Below are 18,755 nucleotides of genomic sequence, written 5' to 3' on the forward strand. Positions count from 1 at the left end.
GAAAATTAGATTGGGTCAAAAACACTATAGATCATGCCAAAAGCATAACAAAATTTATCTACAATCATACATTGGCTTTGAGCCTCATGAGGAAACACACTGGGGGCAAGGATATTATTAGGCCTGCCATCACTAGATTTGCTACACATTTTTTGACATTGCAATCTATGCTTTCCCAACATAGAAACTTGCAAAAGATGTTTTCCAGTGATGAATGGAATCAAAGCAATTGGTCTAACAAACCAGAAGGCAAAGAATTGAAAAGGAAAGTCCATGAAGAAACTTTTTGGAGAAAGGCAGCAGAGATTGTGAAGCTTGCTGAGCCACTAGTTAAGGTGTTGCGGTTGGTGGATGGGGAAAGGTTGGCTATGGGCTTCATTTATGAGGCTATGGATCAAGCAAAGGAGCAAATAAAGACGGTATACAAGGATAGAGTGGCAAAGTATGGGCCCATTTGGGCAATCATTGATGAAAGATGGAACAATCAACTCCATCGCCCTATGCAGCTGAGTATTTTTTGAACCCACGGTATCATTATAAAGCTGAGTCAGGAGCTTTGAGGGGGGAGGTCAGAGATGGACTGGTTGATTGCATTGAACGCATGATCCCATTGGAGTCTGATCAGCTGGAGATACACCGACAGGCCAATATCTTCAGCAATGCAGCAGGTACCTTTGGGAAGAACCTAGCAAAAATTGCAAGAGAAGCAGATGAGCCAGGTAAACAAAAATTTCAATTTTCAAATTCTTAATAGTTTTACTTTTTTTTTTAAAGTTTGTTAAATTGTTTATAATTTGAAAGTTAGATATAATTTGTAATTTTGTTGAGCTAACTCATTACACTCCTATGTTTTTTGCAGCACAATGGTGGGAGGCCTTTGGTGGCCATTGTCTTGAATTGCAAAGGTTTGCAATTCGTATTTTGAGTCAAACTTGCAGTGCATCTGGGTGTAAGCGCAATTGGTCTGTCTTTGAGAGGATTCACACAAAGAAGAGAAACCGTTTGGATAAAAAACGGTTAAATGATCTAGTTTATGTCCAATACAACCTTCGGCTCAGACGAAACCATTTGCTGAACAAAAGACTTGATTCAGATCCCATTGTGTTGGAAGACATTGATCCAACATCAGATTGGGTAGTGGAGAGTCGTTCAGCAGAGTTTGATTCTGATGAGGATTTTGATGTAGATTTAGATATGGAGACATCAGTTGAACTTGAACATGTTGTTCAACTTCAGCCTGTTCAGTTGAATGCAGATCGCAATCCACCAGCCTCAGTCTCACAGCCAGCAAGGACTCCAGTTGTAGGTGCTTCCTCTGCTCAGCCACGACAGAAGCGCAGCCGCATATCTACTCTATCTCAGCTTGCATCTGCTGCAGTTGCACAGCCTGCTAGTGGTACCACTTCTACAGTTGCAGTTGGAGATGATGATGATGAGGAGGAGCCATGGGGCCCCTTGTCTGACTCTGATGATGATGATCCAGAGATTGATCGACATGATCTTGGCTCCTCTGACAGTAGGTACTAGCCAGTAGTACTGTAGTACTAGTACTGGAGTCTGGTCACCGTCACAGTTTACTTTTGTTGTAGAGGCCATTTCTAGCCTCCTTGGTTATGTGTTTTTTGTTTTGAGTCTTTCATCATGTATGACAGTTGACTATGTATTGCCATTGGGTACCATTTTGATATAATGGATTGGTTCATGAGCCTACTTTGATCATATGTTGTCTTCCATCTATATTATAATGCTGTGTGTTTGGAAACATGAATGAAAATCTTTAAAATTATGTTTAAAATCTTTAAAATTATGTTTTTTTATAAAAAAAATAAATATTTAATGTATTTTTTACAACGACCGAGTCAATGAAATCGAGCCGGCCGAGTCATTACCGTTTCGGAGTCGGAGTCGGAGTTGATCCTCGGCCAAGTCGGAGTCTTAAAACTATGGGCAGCAGTGGCACAAGGTACAAAAGTGCCAAATAATGGGACAATAGTACAGCATGGTGCAGCACGGGGAGGTGTAGCATGATGACGAGATGCAACACAATGATAGGTGAAGGAGTCACCTTGGAGAATCAGTTGAAGCAGCTTGTCTTCAATTGATCTCATGTATCATCTTCTTAGACATGATCTATGCTCTTATCTAGACAAGTCAAAGTGTTGACTTCTGTTGTAAATGTACTATCTCTCTCTCTATCTCTCTGCTGAACTATTGAAGAACATATAAGAAGAATTGATCAAGGGTTTCCCCACATTGGGGTTTGTCCCTGGCTAGCGCCACATCTTGTGTCCTCTTGTCTTGGCTTGTCTTCTGCAATTTATGTTTATGTTCTATCTGCAATTTACTTTAATGCTGATGTGATTGCTAATCTGGAAAAGATATTGAGCTAACTGTGAAAATTGAAATAAATTGTTCTAAGCATAGAACATACCTAAAGTTTAACAGATATCCTCAGTTAGTGACTTAGTAGAGCAGGGACCCCCAGACATGTCAGAGACTACATACTCCAGTTCGCAGTGGGATACAAGTCGACAGCTCTTCAACATTCCATCCTGACATCAGGAGAGTAGGATTAGCATTGGATTGAGTCAGGGGTTGGACTGGAGAGAGGTGATGAGTTGGTATGCAGTCGGTGGGGCAACATTCACAGCCAGAGCTATAGCACCGCAGGAGCCGTGGAGCATTGATGCTTGTTCTGGGTGGCATTGGGATCCAGGAGGATTTGTTGATGACAAGTTTAGTCAGAGATTGGCCTAGGATCCGAGCATTGAGGGGTCTGTTCATGACGGGTTGACACAGAGGCAGAGCATCACCCAGTGGTTCGTATGGGATCCGGGCACTAGGTTTCAGTTGTGTTGGGCCACCAGACTGGTCCACAGATTTGGATTGCTTGAGGGAAAGAAATCTTGGGGCAGGAGGACTTGTAATGTTCCTTTTTTTGGTATTCCTCATGGCAAGGTTAGGATGGACTTTCAGGGCTGGGGCAGAGGTCACAGGTGCAGGTTTACTTCATCAATGGGCCCAGAGGCTTCAAGAGGTGGTTCATGGAGTTTTGAGGAGTTTTTATGAGGTCCGATGACATTTTCTTAGTATATTCCATCATCCGCACAGTTTGCCTTTCGTTCTGTTGCATTCCGACAACTTTTAAAAAACTGAGTTATTAATGGGCTTGACTCCATTAATTTCGCTTAAGGTGGAATTTCAGGAGGAATACTTGGCAGAACACCTTAGTATAATAGCTTGTTGGAATCAAAACAAGAATATCTATAGGATGGGATGGCTAGAAGTGATTTTCGGTGGCTTGAGGAAGCACGGTGGCTAATTTACCATTTTCCCACATTAAAAAGAATATTTAATTAAGGGAAATGTGTTCAATGATTAAAATAATAATAAAACAAGAGCTTCTAGAGGGGTCCATCAGATCTATAAAAAGAGGAGGAGGAGGCCATTAGAGGACATCTTGGATTTGATATTTCTTCTTGTATGAGAGGTTGAGAACCCGGTTCTCTACTCCAGCAGTAGCCCCAGGACGGAAACCCTCAGGTGATTCAATGAGATTGGGCGAGTACCCATCTCCCCTTGGTGAATTCATCTAGAATTCATAGGAGAGCTCAACAGTGGTATTTCAGTTCAGTTTTGGAGGGCCAGCACAGTATGGGAGCAGATTCTTGAGGCCAGTTTCCCATCTCAGCTATTCTATTGTATCAGCATGTAAACCCTAGTTTATATTATAATAAAGCTGAGATTATTTTCTACCCATTGTTTCATTGAATTGCATGCATTCTCTTATTTTGTTTTACATGGAAATCTTCTGTAAATTGAATGGAAATTTTATGGAGAAATTGTGGTTGAATTAGTTTCCTCTGCAAAATCTGCAAAATATTCTGAAAGGGATATTACAATCTCTTTCTCAAAGAGATCAAGGATTACTCTTGTAGAAAAGAATCTATCAAGTAGTAGTCTTCTACTATCTATATCACTATCAAGTTAAAGGAGGAAGCAAGTGGAGAAAGAAACATCTACTCAAGTAAGTATATGACTTTATCTGAATCTATCAAAATGTCTTTTTGCAAGGAGAGCAACAAATTAGTTGGGACTTCAAATTTTCTTGTATGGAAGAAAAGAACAGACCTAAACCTTATTGAGAATGAAGTCATGGATCACATCAAGGGGTAAATAACTTAACCTCCCAAAGAAGATACTCAAGCACTTGCTAAATACATGAAAGGGGAAGTGAGGGCCCAGAGGATTCTCATAGAATCCATCAAAGACTCCCTCATCCCATATGTATCAAAATTAGACACTTCAAAAGATATATATGACAAATTGGTAGAGTTGTTTTTTGTAAGAAATGCAGTAGAAGTTATCTCTCTAAGGCAAGAACTCTACAAATTGAAGATTTCAAAGGAAGAAGGAATAGCCTCATATTTCATGAGGATTTCAAAAATAAGAGATCAACTTCAAGATCTGGGTGAAATAATGTCTGACAGAGAAATGACCATTGTAGTATTAAATGCACTACCAGAGGAATGGGGCAACTTCACTTCAAGTATTTATGGGAAGAAAGAAGCCACTCCTTTCCAGGATCTATGGTCATTGTGCAAGATCGAAGAAACTAGACTAAAGGCAAAAACTGATGTAGGATCAAATGAGAAAAATCAAGCATATGCTGCTATGACAAAAAGAAAAGGAAAGTTTGGTAAATTTGGTCCTCAAAAGAAAAAGAAGAACATGGCTAAGGTTCAATGCTATGGATGTCAAGAATATGGGCACTATAGAAGAGATTGTCCTAAACTTAAAAGGGACAATAACAAGAGAAATAAGGAAGAAGCCCATATTACCAAAGAAGTGGAAGAACCTGAGACGAAGAATCCTAAGAAGGAGGAAGTGAGAGATCTCTACTATGATTGAGATAATCTCCTTCACTAAAAAATACTCTTCAGTTGTGTAAATTATAGCTATCTAGATAGGAAGCATTATGAATAAGATAGGATGCATCATATTAGAAAATGGCATCATGGTAGAAGCATTAGAAGTAAGAGCTTGTGACATAGGTAACATGAAGGATGTCTGGAACAAAATCTATGGCAGTCAACTATGTAGGATATAGCTCTTGGAAACCTCATTGAAATCTCAAGTGATACTTATGGAAAAAGAAGAAAGTCATCTAGGACAAGGCTCATCATACATCCGTCAAAAGGTAACATCTGCGAGATAGGATATGCAAGATCCTCAAGATTGTCTGATGGAATCTTCATTGTAAGGTTCACTGATCATGAGAGGAAAAAAGTGTTTCATCAAGAATTCCAAACTTGTGGAATTCATGGGATGATGATATGATGACATAACAAAGAATTAGATCAAGGGAATGAAGCTCCTTCATTCAAAGGAAGTTGTTGCAAGAAGTCTGGATGACCCAAAGGAAAGATGAGGTATGTATGCTTACATTTGATATTATGGAAGTCATGTCATATGGTTGCAGATATCATGAACTAATGCTCTATCTTAAGAGCATGATCAAAAGAAAGGATCTCCTCCCTCAATAGGATGCAGGAATGCATGGGTCACATATTCACTAGATGAAATCAACATAATATGTCCTCATATGAAGTATGAGGTGGTTGACTACAATTGAGGAACTTTGATTGGAAGCTCCTGGGAATGAAATGTGTGAAGAAAGGAAGGAAGAGATCGTGGAATATGCAACAATGGTAAAGGCAATCAACATCCGAAAGACCAAGAAGATTTGACTATGATATCTCCCAAAAAGATATGAAGACTCTGATGGAAGTCTGGAAAAGATGGAGACCCTTGACAATACATGTCTTTAGGAGATGTGTCAACATGTATGCAGGATGTTGATGCCTACAAGAAGATGTCATGATGAAAGACCATCACAAAGGTAATTATGATTTAAGTGTTCATTTCTTATTTTTGAACAAGTATCTGGATGGGCTTATGCAGATCTGCCAAAGGAAGAGTTGTGGATGTATTTCCAAGAGACCATGAAGAAGGATATAAGATCCTTCTGAAAATGACAACATGAAGAAGGCAGCATGACATGAAGCAAGGCTAGATGTAAATTGATAGATCGCTTTTTGATGAAAGGAATGATGACATGACTGACTCATGGATGAAAGTGATGGATGGTCTGTGCCCTATGAAGAAGTCCCAAAAGATGAAGACTTCGTGACAAAGAAGAAATTCATGACATCGAAGGAAGGAGCTCTTCAAGTAGCTGGTTGTCTTTACATCTCCACCTGAGGAGCTGTTGTAGGTCCCTAATTAAGAGGGAGCCTGGAAGCAAGTTTCTTACTTGGAAGAAACTTGGAAATTCCTAAGCCAAGAGGGAGCTTAGGTACATTCCTTCTGTAGGAATGAGTACATTCCTTTATTGGAATAGATATGTCCTCCCTAATTGAGAGGGAGAGATAGACACATCATTCTGGTCTTCACTTGGGAAGACAAAATGGAGGATTTTGTAATCATTTGGCATCCAATGTTGTTTGAGGATGAGATAGGACATCCAAGATAAGAGTAGTCGTAGAAGACCGATATTCTTTGAGGACTGGGAATCCAAGATAAGAATAGCCTGACAGAGCACACCTTGAGAACCCGGGTGGGGTATGTTCCGAGAGAGACAATGATGAGAGTGTCTATAAATCATTGGTCTCACCAACATTGAGCTCAGATCTTGTGGAGAGATAGAGTTGTTAGTCAAGGCCTTGCTATGTGACAATGTTGGTTGATATGATGCTATACAAATGGGTTACCAATCCGATTCTTCTTATGAGAAATTCTTCAGATTGAGAATGACCAAGTACCATTATGAATACCTCCCTAGTTAAGAGGGAGTGTTGAAAAGTGTAACTAGGTTCGGTCTTCATAATGACATGTAATTGTGATTTTATGTAAAATATGTAAAGAAGAAAAATAAAATTATTGTAATGCTTGCATCATGGGTTTCATGAGCAAGAGATTTTATTTTTAGTTAAGGCTCCCATTGTGAGCTCTTAGGGATTTTGTCATCTAGTCATAAAGTCTAAAGAGTCATTGTCATGTATTGAAGGCATGTTACACATTGTAAAAGGTCAAAATTGTTTTGTAAGTCACCCTCCAAGACCTTGTCACTAGTCCTCACTCAAGTCGGCCTACAATGAAAGGATGATTCGAGAAAGATGAAGTCGACCTACCCTTGTGATCATGTCAGCCTAATTGTCATGGACAAACGACTATATATAGCAGTGCTCGGCCTCATTTGGAGTAATATCAATTTAGTGAAGCAAGTCTCTAATATCAAGTGCGCAAATCATATTAGAAAGAGCCTTAAAGCCAGTGAAGAAAGAAGGAAGGATAGCAAAGGAGAGGGTCATCGTTGTGGACTGTTTTTGGGCTAGTTTACCCTCACACGTGCGAGAATTGTTGGTTTGAAGTTGGCAGAGGAAATCAGGATTGCAGTCACATAAAGGTGATCTTGTTTGGGTAAAGAACTTCGCTGAAGGAAGCCAAGTAAGAGAGGAAAGAGTCTCCCTCAAGGAGGAGACTATTCAAGAGGCAAAACTGAACTAGGGTTTCTGTTGTGAAGAAAAGGTATTGCAGACCTACAAGAAGAAGCCAAAATTTTGAAGGAAGCCGAGAAGAGGAAGAGGAAGAGCAGTATTGATCTAAGGGTGAAGAGGAGACTTGTGACTTGGTCTTGGAAGGGATCTAGTGTCAAGGGTCTTTGTCATGGTCTTGGTATTCATCAACTGGAGGTTCTATAAGAAGAATTAGTTGGGTTTTCCTCTCAAAGAGTGAGAGGTTTTGGCCCCGGCTGACAGCCTATATACTGTGTCTCTTGTCTCTTTATTATTCATGAATTGGTAATTGTCTTGATGAAAAGAATGCAATAATAACTCAAGAAGAGAAGATCATAATCAAGAAGTAAAAAGACTATCACAAGCAATTATCATAAATAGAGAAATCACCTATCTATTGATGCCCTAGATTTCTCAAAATGAGGGAGGTCTAGGGTTGATTGATGTGGCAATGCGGGGTGGAATCCTCATAGCTAAATTAGTTGTTCAATGTTTGGAGGGGTCCTCTCCTCAACAATTCATGTTGAGGCATATACTGCTTTCAGTGCAACACGTTAATGGAGTTAAGGGAGCTTTTGGTTTATGTGATATCATCTCTACTCATAATTTTCAGATAGCAAACTCTTAAAAATTTTTAAAGCATTTAGACAACATAGAGAAAGGTGGCAAGGTGGCAAATCTAGGTAACCAAGCAGGGTGGGATTTGGCGAAAGGGACGATTTGGAGATGAAAGTTGCATGACATGTGTTTTCAAGTGCAATGGCTGAGTAAAAAGATCTTTAAGTGGAGAGACCAGGGGGATACCAATACTCATGAATATGCCCTTTCTCCCGCTAATCTTTTAGGGATTATTGGCCTCATTTCGTAGGGGGAATTATTTCAATTTTAAAATGAAAAATGATATGCCAGGTTCCTTTATATATGGTTGGGAATGGAGTTATAGGCACCCTTTGCTTCAGCAAGATTCTCAAAAACTGTACTCCATTTTACATTAGTGGCATGAGCTGGGTTTCAGCGCTGAATGCCAGATGGGATGTCAAGAGTCAGTGGATTGGGAGATTGTGTAGTGTGTGGTTGGTGCAGGTGTCCTACAAGCTGAGAGTGTTTGATTTATCAATGCCTTCCCACCAAGTCTTGGTTGGCAACGACTGGGTTTTTCCCTTATTGTCTTAGGGTGGAAATGTTGAAACATTTGTTATGGGATTTCCCTTTTGCCAAGTCCTCCTAGGACCATGTTAAGTCAGAGCATGCTTATTTTCTTGAAGGGAAATTGCATTGGCAGGTAGTTTTAGTAGGAGATTGCAGATCTGTAGTTCAAGATTCCCTTAATGGCATTTAGCACTGTGTGAGAATTTGTCATTCTCTATAAGCTTCACAGCAAGTATGCTTTTGAGAATGAGGTTAGTTCCTTGGTTGCTTTCTATAATATGTGGATAGAAGAGGTATGTATGAAGTTGCTGGCCAAATACTTTTATTTATCAAGGATGTCAAGTTGTTAGATGTCCAGGCATATTCTGATTTTATTGCTGTTGTAGTTGCCTTCCGCTTTTGGGGTTTTCCTCTGTTGTAAATATATCTTTGTGAATATAAGAAATATCTTTTAAAAATATTATTATATAATCTTAGTGTTCTGACAAACATGTGTTACAGGTGTGAAGAAAGCCAATCCTCTATAATTTAATGTAAATCAAACACAAGTCTGGTCTCTTTGTAGTTACAAGTTGAAATTTAATATATGTAAGAAGCAAAATTATCATGAAATATCCCATCAATAAATGGAGTGGTAGTATCCAAAGAAAATAAGAATGAATTTGAAACCCTAAAATCCTTGGATATCAAAAGTTAAAACCTCTGAGATAGAGTTGACTCTTCAAAATACAGTGGGAACAATTTTAGATGCATTTGGTAAAGAAAAGGTCATTCAATAAAATCAGGATGGATCTATCTGAACCAAAAACTCTAAGAAATATGTTGTTCCCCTCTGAGTTAAAAATGGTGTAATATCTCATTTAGTAATTTTGTTCGACTAAAAAACACCCACAAGAGTCCCTATATTAAACCATAGCAAAGCATTTAGTCAAATGTTTACAATTCATCTAATAGTTATTAATCTTTTTGTTCTACTTTAAACAACATATCAGCCATGCATTGTAGGGTTTTTTATAAATAGGAACACCAATCAATTTTTTTTCTTAGTACAACATACATTAGCATGACAGCAAGAATTGTAGCTCACCAATGCCACCAACAAGGAAAGACTCATGGAAGACTGACGCATCAATTATGACCCCTTGTCCATCACTAGGAGGTAAGATGAATCCTGCTAGTAGGATGAAAAATGACAAGGATAATCCAGCCAATGGCCCTGCAGCTGCAAATTGGAGCAGATCTTTTCGACTGGTCAACACATTTTTGACCCTTGTAATGGCACCAAATGAACCTATCTGAAAAGAGAATCGCTCAAGGTTATGCATCTAAAGTACTCTTACCATAGATATGAATACTAAACCAATAAGAAACATCACAAAAATCAGTATAAATATCCATCCAATTATTGACACTGAAACTTAGGGAAGGTAACTGCTCGACTGCTTTTCATTTTGTTGGTCCTTGCCACTATATTTTTATTAAATATAATGCCGTGCTAGGAAAGCTACAACTAGACACATTAAAGAATCAGAACTTTTTTTACAAAGTTTCCAGAAAACATTTATAAGGAAATTGAATTCTTCAAAAGAAAAACTTCCTGTTTCATTAAGCATAAATCAATTTTACAATTTAATAGAAGCATGGGTAACACATTGAATGAGGTCTAGGAAATTGTTAATATTAAATAAGCAAGGGTTAATATGCAACAAGGCCTCAACATCAACCTGAGTTTTCACAATGTCATAAAAATGTACAAGTGTCATACTATCACACAAAAGAAACATATAAAATCCAGGGCTTATAATCATTAATCAAAGCAACTCATTTGAAACCATTTGATAAGTAGCATAACCAAATTTAGGTTTGAAATTGTATGACAAGGTAGAGGTTACAGTTAAGGAAAAAATAGTGTTCCATGGGGATGTGTCCCACAGGGTGGGGTGTACCTCACCATTTCTCACACTTTTGATACAAGGGGCACCTAGGGAAACTTTTCCCACATCCCCCTTTTGGGGAAATGTGGAAAAACACAAGAGGGAATATTTCCCTAAGGTGCGGAATGCATTTCCTCAAAAGGGGGAGTTTTGGGAGTCCCATCCAAAAAGGGGTGATTTTGGACATCCCCCCAAGAAAGGGGGAATTGTAGGTGTCCCCCACAGAAAAAGGGGGACTTGTACATGTCCCCCATAAAAATGGGGACTTGTAGGTGCCCCCCAAAAAAGGACTTCAAGGTGTCCCCTCCAAAAAGGTAGTGCTTTTAGTCGCCCCCCTAGAAAAGGGGTGCTTCTAGGTGTCCACTCCCAATTTTTTTCTTATAAAGGCCTAAAAACTGAAAAAATAAAAAGCAATTTTCTTTTCCTATGTGGTTCACGAACCCTAGAGATTGGTGACCACTACATCCATGAAACATTTGTACTAGGGAAATCCAACCAAAGGGATCACTTCCTATCGGCTCAACCATAGATCCGGACCTTGAGAGTGTCGAGACAATTGAACCAGTGACATCTCAATAGCAAAGGTTTTTTAATGACAGGGACTCGACCAATTGAGCTAACCCTCAGGGCTTTAATTTTATTTTTTCAGACTAGACTGATCTTAGTTCAAGGCCAACCCCAATATCGAATGGAAGAATGATTTTCCCACCAATGGGGTGCTATCAACAAGACTCAGTTGAGCTTGGACACCCCTTGGGATAGTTTAATTCCCCAAAGGTGGCTCCCGTCCTCAACCCCCCCCATGAGATTTGAACTAGTGACTTGGTGGAGACTAAACCCCACACAAACCAATTGATCTACACCTCATGGGTTAAATAAAAAGAAAATAATAAAAAACAAAAACAATATATATAATGTCCCCATTTTCAGTTTCTTCTATAGTATAACCAGGATAGATTTCCAGGGTATGTGATGGTCATTACACAGGAATAGGATTACATCATCAAAGGTCTCAGAGGTGTTTTATGGGCTCTGACGGCATCCGCTTGGCATATTCTATCATCAAGGAAAATTCCACACAATTTGCTTTTGGTTTTGCTGCATTCCAATAATTCTTGTAAAATAGGGTTATTATTGAGCCTAAATTAATTATGCTTAAGGTGGCATTCCGAGAGAAATATTTGATGGAACACCTTAGTGTAATAGCTCATTGGAACCGAAATGAGAATATCTACAGGATGAGATGATGGAAAGCGATTTACAGTGGCCAAAGAATGTATGGTGGGTGATTTACCATTTTTCGAAATTAAAAATGACTTTAATTAGTCACTTAATTAAATAAAAGTGTTTATTTTGGGTAGCATCGGATGTGCTCTAGCCATGAAATTTGGTGGAGAGGCTAAGGCACGAGAGATATCCAAGACTTAGAAATCGTTTGGAGAAATTCCATCCGGACATGAGATATCCAAGACTTAGAAATCGTTTGGAGAAATTCCACCTGGATGAAGAGATATTAAAATAATTAATATTTTTAATGGGTCTCTAAGTCTAAACTTAGGAAAATAAAAATATTAATGTGTATTAATATAAAATGGGTGAGAAAGTTCTAAGTGACGAGGATCAAGCCAGTTATAATCTTAGTCTTTGATTAGGGACTTAATCTCGGCCATTGAATCATCAACAGGAAAAGTATAAGAGGAGGCTTGAGGGTCAATTGGAGACACACCAAGAGAGATCAAGAATTCGATTTTTTGGGGCAGGGTTTGCTGAGGAAATCGAGGTAGTGACTAGTTGCAATGAGGGGAGTTCAGCAATGGATTTCCATCTGAGGCTGAAGAATACATAGTAGAGAGGCAGTGAAGTACCGAAGAGACAGCGCAGGCGCTAGAAGGGCTGACGCAGGGGCCGTAGCAGCTGACGCAGGGGCCATAGTGGGCTGTAGAGGAATACATAGCAGAGAGGCAGTGAAGTACCGAAGAAACAGCACAAGCCCTAGAGGGGCTGACGCAGGGGCCGTAGGAGCTGAAGCAGGGGCCGACACAGAGGACATAGTGGGTTGTAGAGGCTGACACAGAAGTCGTAGAGGACTTCAAAGGCAGCACTAGTGAGATTTTGTGGGGTAGACTCAGAGCAAATCAGTAGATTCTGAGCCGGGAAAGGGTGACGCAGTTCCTAAGCAGTGCTTGTAGCAACTTCCGCTGTCAAGCATAGGGACCAACCGGAGTCACTGTGGGTTTGATCATCTGATTGCTGATTTGCCAGAATATCTATCTCGGGATAGAGGTACTATTGCCAAGGATATTCTCTGTTGGGTGAGCCAATTCTGGCACCCTAGTTGTATTCAAGAAATCTGTTTAATAATACAAACCCTCTATATGTTGCACTGTTTTCCCGAATTGGGTTTTTCCGGAGACGATTGTCCAAAATAATGGTGTCCCTTGTGTTATTGTCTCAGTTTATTTTAGTGCATGATCTATACATTAGTGAAGGCTGTAATAGTGTTTACTTCGATGTTTATGTAATTAAATAACTTGTTAGTGTAAAGAACAAGTAGGAGATTGTAAACTAGAAATTGCAGTAGGGGTTTTTGATGTGTTAGATTCAGGAATTTTCACATGGTACTAGAGCGATTGCAGATCATAGGTGACTGAAGACACCAGCTAAGAAATTTGAGAGTTTGTAGCAGAGAAGCAGTTGTCCCGATAGACAATGTTTTTCCAGAGCCAGAGATGCAAAAGGAGGAGTGACGCAGTGCAAAGAAGGTGACACAGGGGCTCACATGGTGCCTACATCAGCACTCTGAGCCAGGTGAAGGTGATGCAGTAACTAGGAGGAGCCCACGCAGTAGCTGCGTCAGCTGTCCAAGCCAGTGCAGAGGCAGAGGGGGCCCAGATCAGGCCTACGCAGTGCCAAGTCATCTTTCTCAGCGAGGAAGGATTGACGCAGTGGCCAAGAGGAGCTGATCCAGCTCTCACTGTGATTGCGCAGAGCCAGAAGGGCTCAGATTCTTCGAGGTGTCGGGGCTAAGGGAGCTGTGCAGATTTTGATTTGAGGAGCTAGTGGGACACTATTTCTGTTAGTGCAGAACAATGTCTAAGGAGATTGAACCAAGGTAGAGGGAAGCACTACTACGACAGATTTCTAGCCAAGAAATCTAGATCTGGGTTGCAGCGGAAAAAGAGGATTGGAGGAGTGATTTGACAGTTGGCTGGAGGATTTCCGAGAGGGAAATCAAGACTCAGAGGGAGTCTAGAGAAGAAGAGCAGAGATGGCAGTGAACGGATTGAGGGATCAAGACCTATTGGACGGGGCTTCCAATTTTGTCATCTGGAAGGCCAGGATCCTAGCAATCTTGGATAAACATCGCATCAAGGACTATGCCTTGAGAACAATCGCTGTCCCAGTTGACCTAACGAAAATGAGAAGTATGAGGAGGCCCAGGCGAAGGCAAAATGCATGATCCTAAATAGGGTCAAGGATCATGTAATACCACATATTGCTGAGAAGAACACTGCAAGGGAGATGTGGCAGACCCTAACCACCTTATACCAAGGCTCTTCCGTGCAGCGGAAGATGTTATCGGAAAATCAGATGAGGTCATATCAGATGCAGAAAGGAGAGAAAATAGATCCCTTCCTTCTTAGGTTGCAAGGGATTCGCAACCAGCTTACTTCTGTGGGGTCTACACTGAATCCAAATTTCATGGTCAAGATTGCCCTGAATGCAGTCTCCGAGGAGTGGGAGACATTTGTCCAAAGCATCTTGGGAAGAGCAACTCTCCCCAGTAGGGAGGAGATGTGGGCAACTCTTCGACAGGAAGAGCTCGGGAGAATGACCAAGGCGGGGAGTAGCTGTAAGGGAGTTCGAATCAAGAAGGAGGAGGATGCAACTCTCGCATCAACGGGACAGCAGGGGGTTCAGAAGAGGAAGAAGAAAGACACCTCCAAGGTCAAGTGCTTCAACTGTGGGGAACTGGGACATTATGCATCTCAGTGCCCCAGGAAGAAAGGCAAGGGAGAAGCTTCTGACTCAAAGGCTGCTCCAGCAAAGGTGGAGAAGGATGTCGAGATTGATGACGATTGTGCCATGAGTGCTCATGCGCCTATAGAGAAGAGGTGGGGAGACATAGAGCTGTAGTCGAGAGGACTACAGAAGATAGGGCAAGATCCTTGAGGTTCCCAAATTCTTGGATCACATATGGCTACGGGAGCCCTTAACAACCGTAGCAAACTGACGGGTGTCGATTGGAGCAATGTGTGATGGAGCAACAAAGCAATGTTAGAGTGCAGAAGTCTGTAGCAGCGTAGTGGAGGTTGCAGCAGTGCAAGATGCACAGAAGAGGTTGCAACAACGCAGTGGCAGCAGAGGGAGCACAGGATAGCAGCAGAGGTAGCTTCAGCGTCACGAGGCTTCCAAACTAACCAAGATGTCAGTGTTTGGGTGAAGTCAATTACTTACTTCTCGGTAACTAAGTTGTAGTGTTGCAGTTAGCAGTGGCAGTGCTATGGGCAACATGAGGCAACATTTTGAGAGGGCGCTGCAGTACAGATGTAGCAGTGACAGTGGAAGTGTAATGGGCAGCAATACAGGAAGCAGCAGTGCAGTGGATGTGGGGCAGCAAGCCAAGCATCAACACAGAGGACTGATGCGGAAGATTAGTGTGATGCTTCTATGATGAAGCATTGCTAGAGCACATTCCTCGCTAAGAGGGAGTGTTGATTTTGGGTAGCATCGGATGTGCTCTAGCCATGAAATTTGGTGGAGAGGCTAAGGCACATGAGATCTAACCTGGAATGTTATAGCTCTGATACCACTTGTCATAGATCTAACCCGGAAATATATGATAATGGAAATAAACCCAGAAACAATAAGAGAGAAATAGATAGAAATGCTTCTTTATTGATCAAAACCCTTAAGGTAGGGCAACACCATACATTCACTCCTTAAGGAAGGAGAACACTCCACAAGCCATATGCCTGTTCATACAATAATCCTTGACTCTATTCTTGACATGGAGTCTCTAGCCTCTATATAGGCCTTATACATACAATACCATGGGTCATTACCATGGTTCCCTCATACCATCAACTAATACCATGGGCCCATTACATTATTATTAACTACTTGTGGTCCCTTACATGATATGGGTTAACCACCTTATTTATTACTATGGCCCATCCCATTATTACATTATTACCTTGGGTACCTCCCTTGGTACCCCATATTATCCCCCCTAGGTATATAACACAGTGGATGTGGGGCAGCAAGCCAAGCATCAACACAGAGGACTGATGCGGAAGATTAGTGTGACGCTTCTATGATGAAGCATTGCTAGAGCACATTCCTCGCTAAGAGGGAGTGTTGATTTTGGGTAGCATCGGATGTGCTCTAGCCATGAAATTTGGTGGAGAGGCTAAAGCACATGAGATCTCCAAGACACAGAAATCGTTTGAAAAAATTCCACCCGAATGAAGAGATATTAAAATAATTAATATTTTTAATGGGTCCCTAAGTCTAAACTTAGGAAAATAAAAATATTAATGTGTATTAATATAAAATGGGTGAGAAAGTTCTAAGTGACGAGGATCAAGCCAATTCTAATCTTAGCTGTTGATTAGGGACTTAATCTCGACCATTGAATTGTCAACAGGAAAAGTATAAGAGGAGGCTTGAGGGTCAGTTGGAGACACACCAAGAGAGATCAAGAATTCGATTTTCTAGGGTAGGGTTTGCTGAGGAAATCAAGTTAGTGATCAATCGCAGTGAGAGGCAGTTCAGCAAGGGATTTCCATCCGAGGTTGAAGAATACATAGCAAAGAGGCAGTGAAGTACTAGGAGAGACAGCGCAGTCCCTAGAGGGGCTGATGTAGAGGCTGTAGGAGCTGACGCAGAGGCCACAGAGGGCTGTAGAGGATGACGCAGAGGGTTATAGAGGCTGACGCAAAAGTCGTCGAGGACTTCAAAAGCAGCGCTGGTGAGATTCTGTGCGGCAGACTAGGATTAGATCAACAAATTATGAGCCGAAAGAGGGTGACGCTGCTCCTAGAGGAGTGACGCAATTCCTGAGGAGTGCTTGGAGCAGCTTTCGCTGTCCAGCATAGAGAACAACCAGAGTCACTGTGGGGTTTGATCATCAGGTCGCTGATTTGCCGAAATATCTGTCTCCGGATAGAGGTACTACTGCCGAGGATATTCTCTATTGGGTGAGCCATTTTTGGCACCCTAGTTATATTCAAGAAATCTGCTTAATAATACAAACCCTCTATACGCTGCACTAGTTTTCCCAAATTGGGTTTTTCCGGGGACGATTGCCCAAAAATAACAGTGTCCCTTGTGTTGTTGTCTCAGTTTATTTCAGTGAATGATTTGTATATTAGTGAAGGTTGCAATAGTGTTTAGTTTGATGCTTATGTAATTAAATAACTTGTTAATGTAAAGAACAAGTAGGAGATTGTAGACCACAAATTGCAGTAGGGGTTTCTGATGTGTTAGATTCAGGAATTTTCACAAAAAGAAGGGGAAATGATTAATTAAAGGAAAAAGGCCACAATGACATAAGTGAAAAATAAAATAAAATTAAAAGTCATTTAGATTAAAGTCAAGGGGGAGCTTCTAGAATAATAATAATAAAATAATAAAATAAAATGCTTCTATAAGATTGGAGATCTATCTACCGAGCCTTTAAAAATAAGAGGAGGAGGTAATTTGAGGACATCTTGGTTCGGTTGTTAATTTCTTATAGTGAGGTTTGCAGAACAGAGTTCCCAGCTTCAGCAAAGTCCTAGGACGAAAACCCTTGGGTTTCCATTGTGTGCGTTGGATGAAACTAAGCACTCCTTGAGGAGACTTCATCCAGAAGTTTCACAAAGTTTTAGTGTTATCAGGAGATTGGAGTGGGGATCACATAGATCTCCAATTTGAGTGTCATTTTCAATTGAAGCAAGGTTCAAAGCTGCAACAAATATTTTTGGAGGCCACATTTGTTATGTCTTGACTATTTTCCATTTTGTATTAGCACATAAAACCATATTCCAGTTAATATAATAAAGGTGAGTTTATTTCCAATCCTCGTGCTATTGAGTTGCAACATTTTTATTTGTTTCTAGGTTTATTGATTTATTTGCGACAAGAATTATCGTGTTTAATTTTGCAAATTTGTATGGTGCTTTGGATGGAATTCATTAAATAAATTTACCAACGTAAAATACCAAATAATTTTTCCGAAAATAGAAAAAGGGATATTACAATGGTATCCAAGTTGGTTTTCTTGCCAGCATTGTTATAGACATATTTGGGCACTGCAACCCAATCACATATGTCCATAAACCAAGGGCTTCTAAACCCCTAAAAGTGTTGTTTCATACCCTAAAGGAACAAGGTCAGCTGATTACATCATCTCCCAGAAGTTCTTCATGAAAAACTACTCAGAACTAGTCAAAAAAGGACCATACAGACTGCTCCATGCATAGGGTGCGATGCATCTCACCTATTACACACGGGGGATGCAATGCATACTCGAAAGCCCTTCTGTAGGGTGCGATGAGCGAGAGCAGACAAATGGCAGAAGCAGTGTGCTAGGTGGAAACCCAGAGAATCTTCTAGAAACTGCTCATATGACACTTGCCTCTCTGAATTTGCCTAGGGATGAGTAAGAGATCTGAAATCTCCAAGTGGAACCAAGAACTATCAGTGAAATGACATTAATCAAAATCCCAGAAGTTGACTCACTCTCCTAAAAACATCTATATATGGATCCCTCATCCAAGAGATCCAAGATGCTGGAATTTTGTAATTTGCAAAGAAGTGTTGTTGGTTTCTCTTTGAAGACATTGTTGGGTGATCTTGCTTTATATGAGGTGAAGAGGGCTTTCATGCTGGGAGGATGATGTTGGATCAAACAGCCTGGTTGTAATCCTCTCTTCTACTACTTCTATCAATAAAGCTATTTGAGTTTTCCTCCATATGCTTGTATATCTCTGAATCTTGTTTGTGTATGCATTTATATGGTTAATGTACATCTGATCCTACATTATTTATGGTTATAGATCTCTATGCTTTGATGGTATTTTGCTGCCTTAACTCTACAGGTGTTCTT

The 18,755-nt window shown here is 40.5% G+C and overlaps 1 protein-coding gene across 1 annotated transcript in view; it reads right to left on the reverse strand.

The window, feature by feature from the left end:
• Positions 1-18,755, reverse strand: part of LOC149151108 (putative zinc metalloprotease EGY2, chloroplastic) — a 398,174-nt gene that overhangs the window by 56,118 nt on the left and 323,301 nt on the right. The window contains exon 10 of the mRNA XM_089440546.1: positions 9,814-10,021. Coding sequence (XP_089296672.1) covers positions 9,814-10,021 — 208 coding nt within the window. The remainder of the gene's footprint in view (positions 1-9,813; positions 10,022-18,755) is intronic.

Source organism: Pinus tabuliformis, chromosome 9 (genome assembly GCF_031772625.1).
Source record: "Pinus tabuliformis cultivar Carrire ecotype Pingquan chromosome 9, CPIR1, whole genome shotgun sequence".
Taxonomy (NCBI): Eukaryota; Viridiplantae; Streptophyta; class Pinopsida; order Pinales; family Pinaceae; genus Pinus; species Pinus tabuliformis.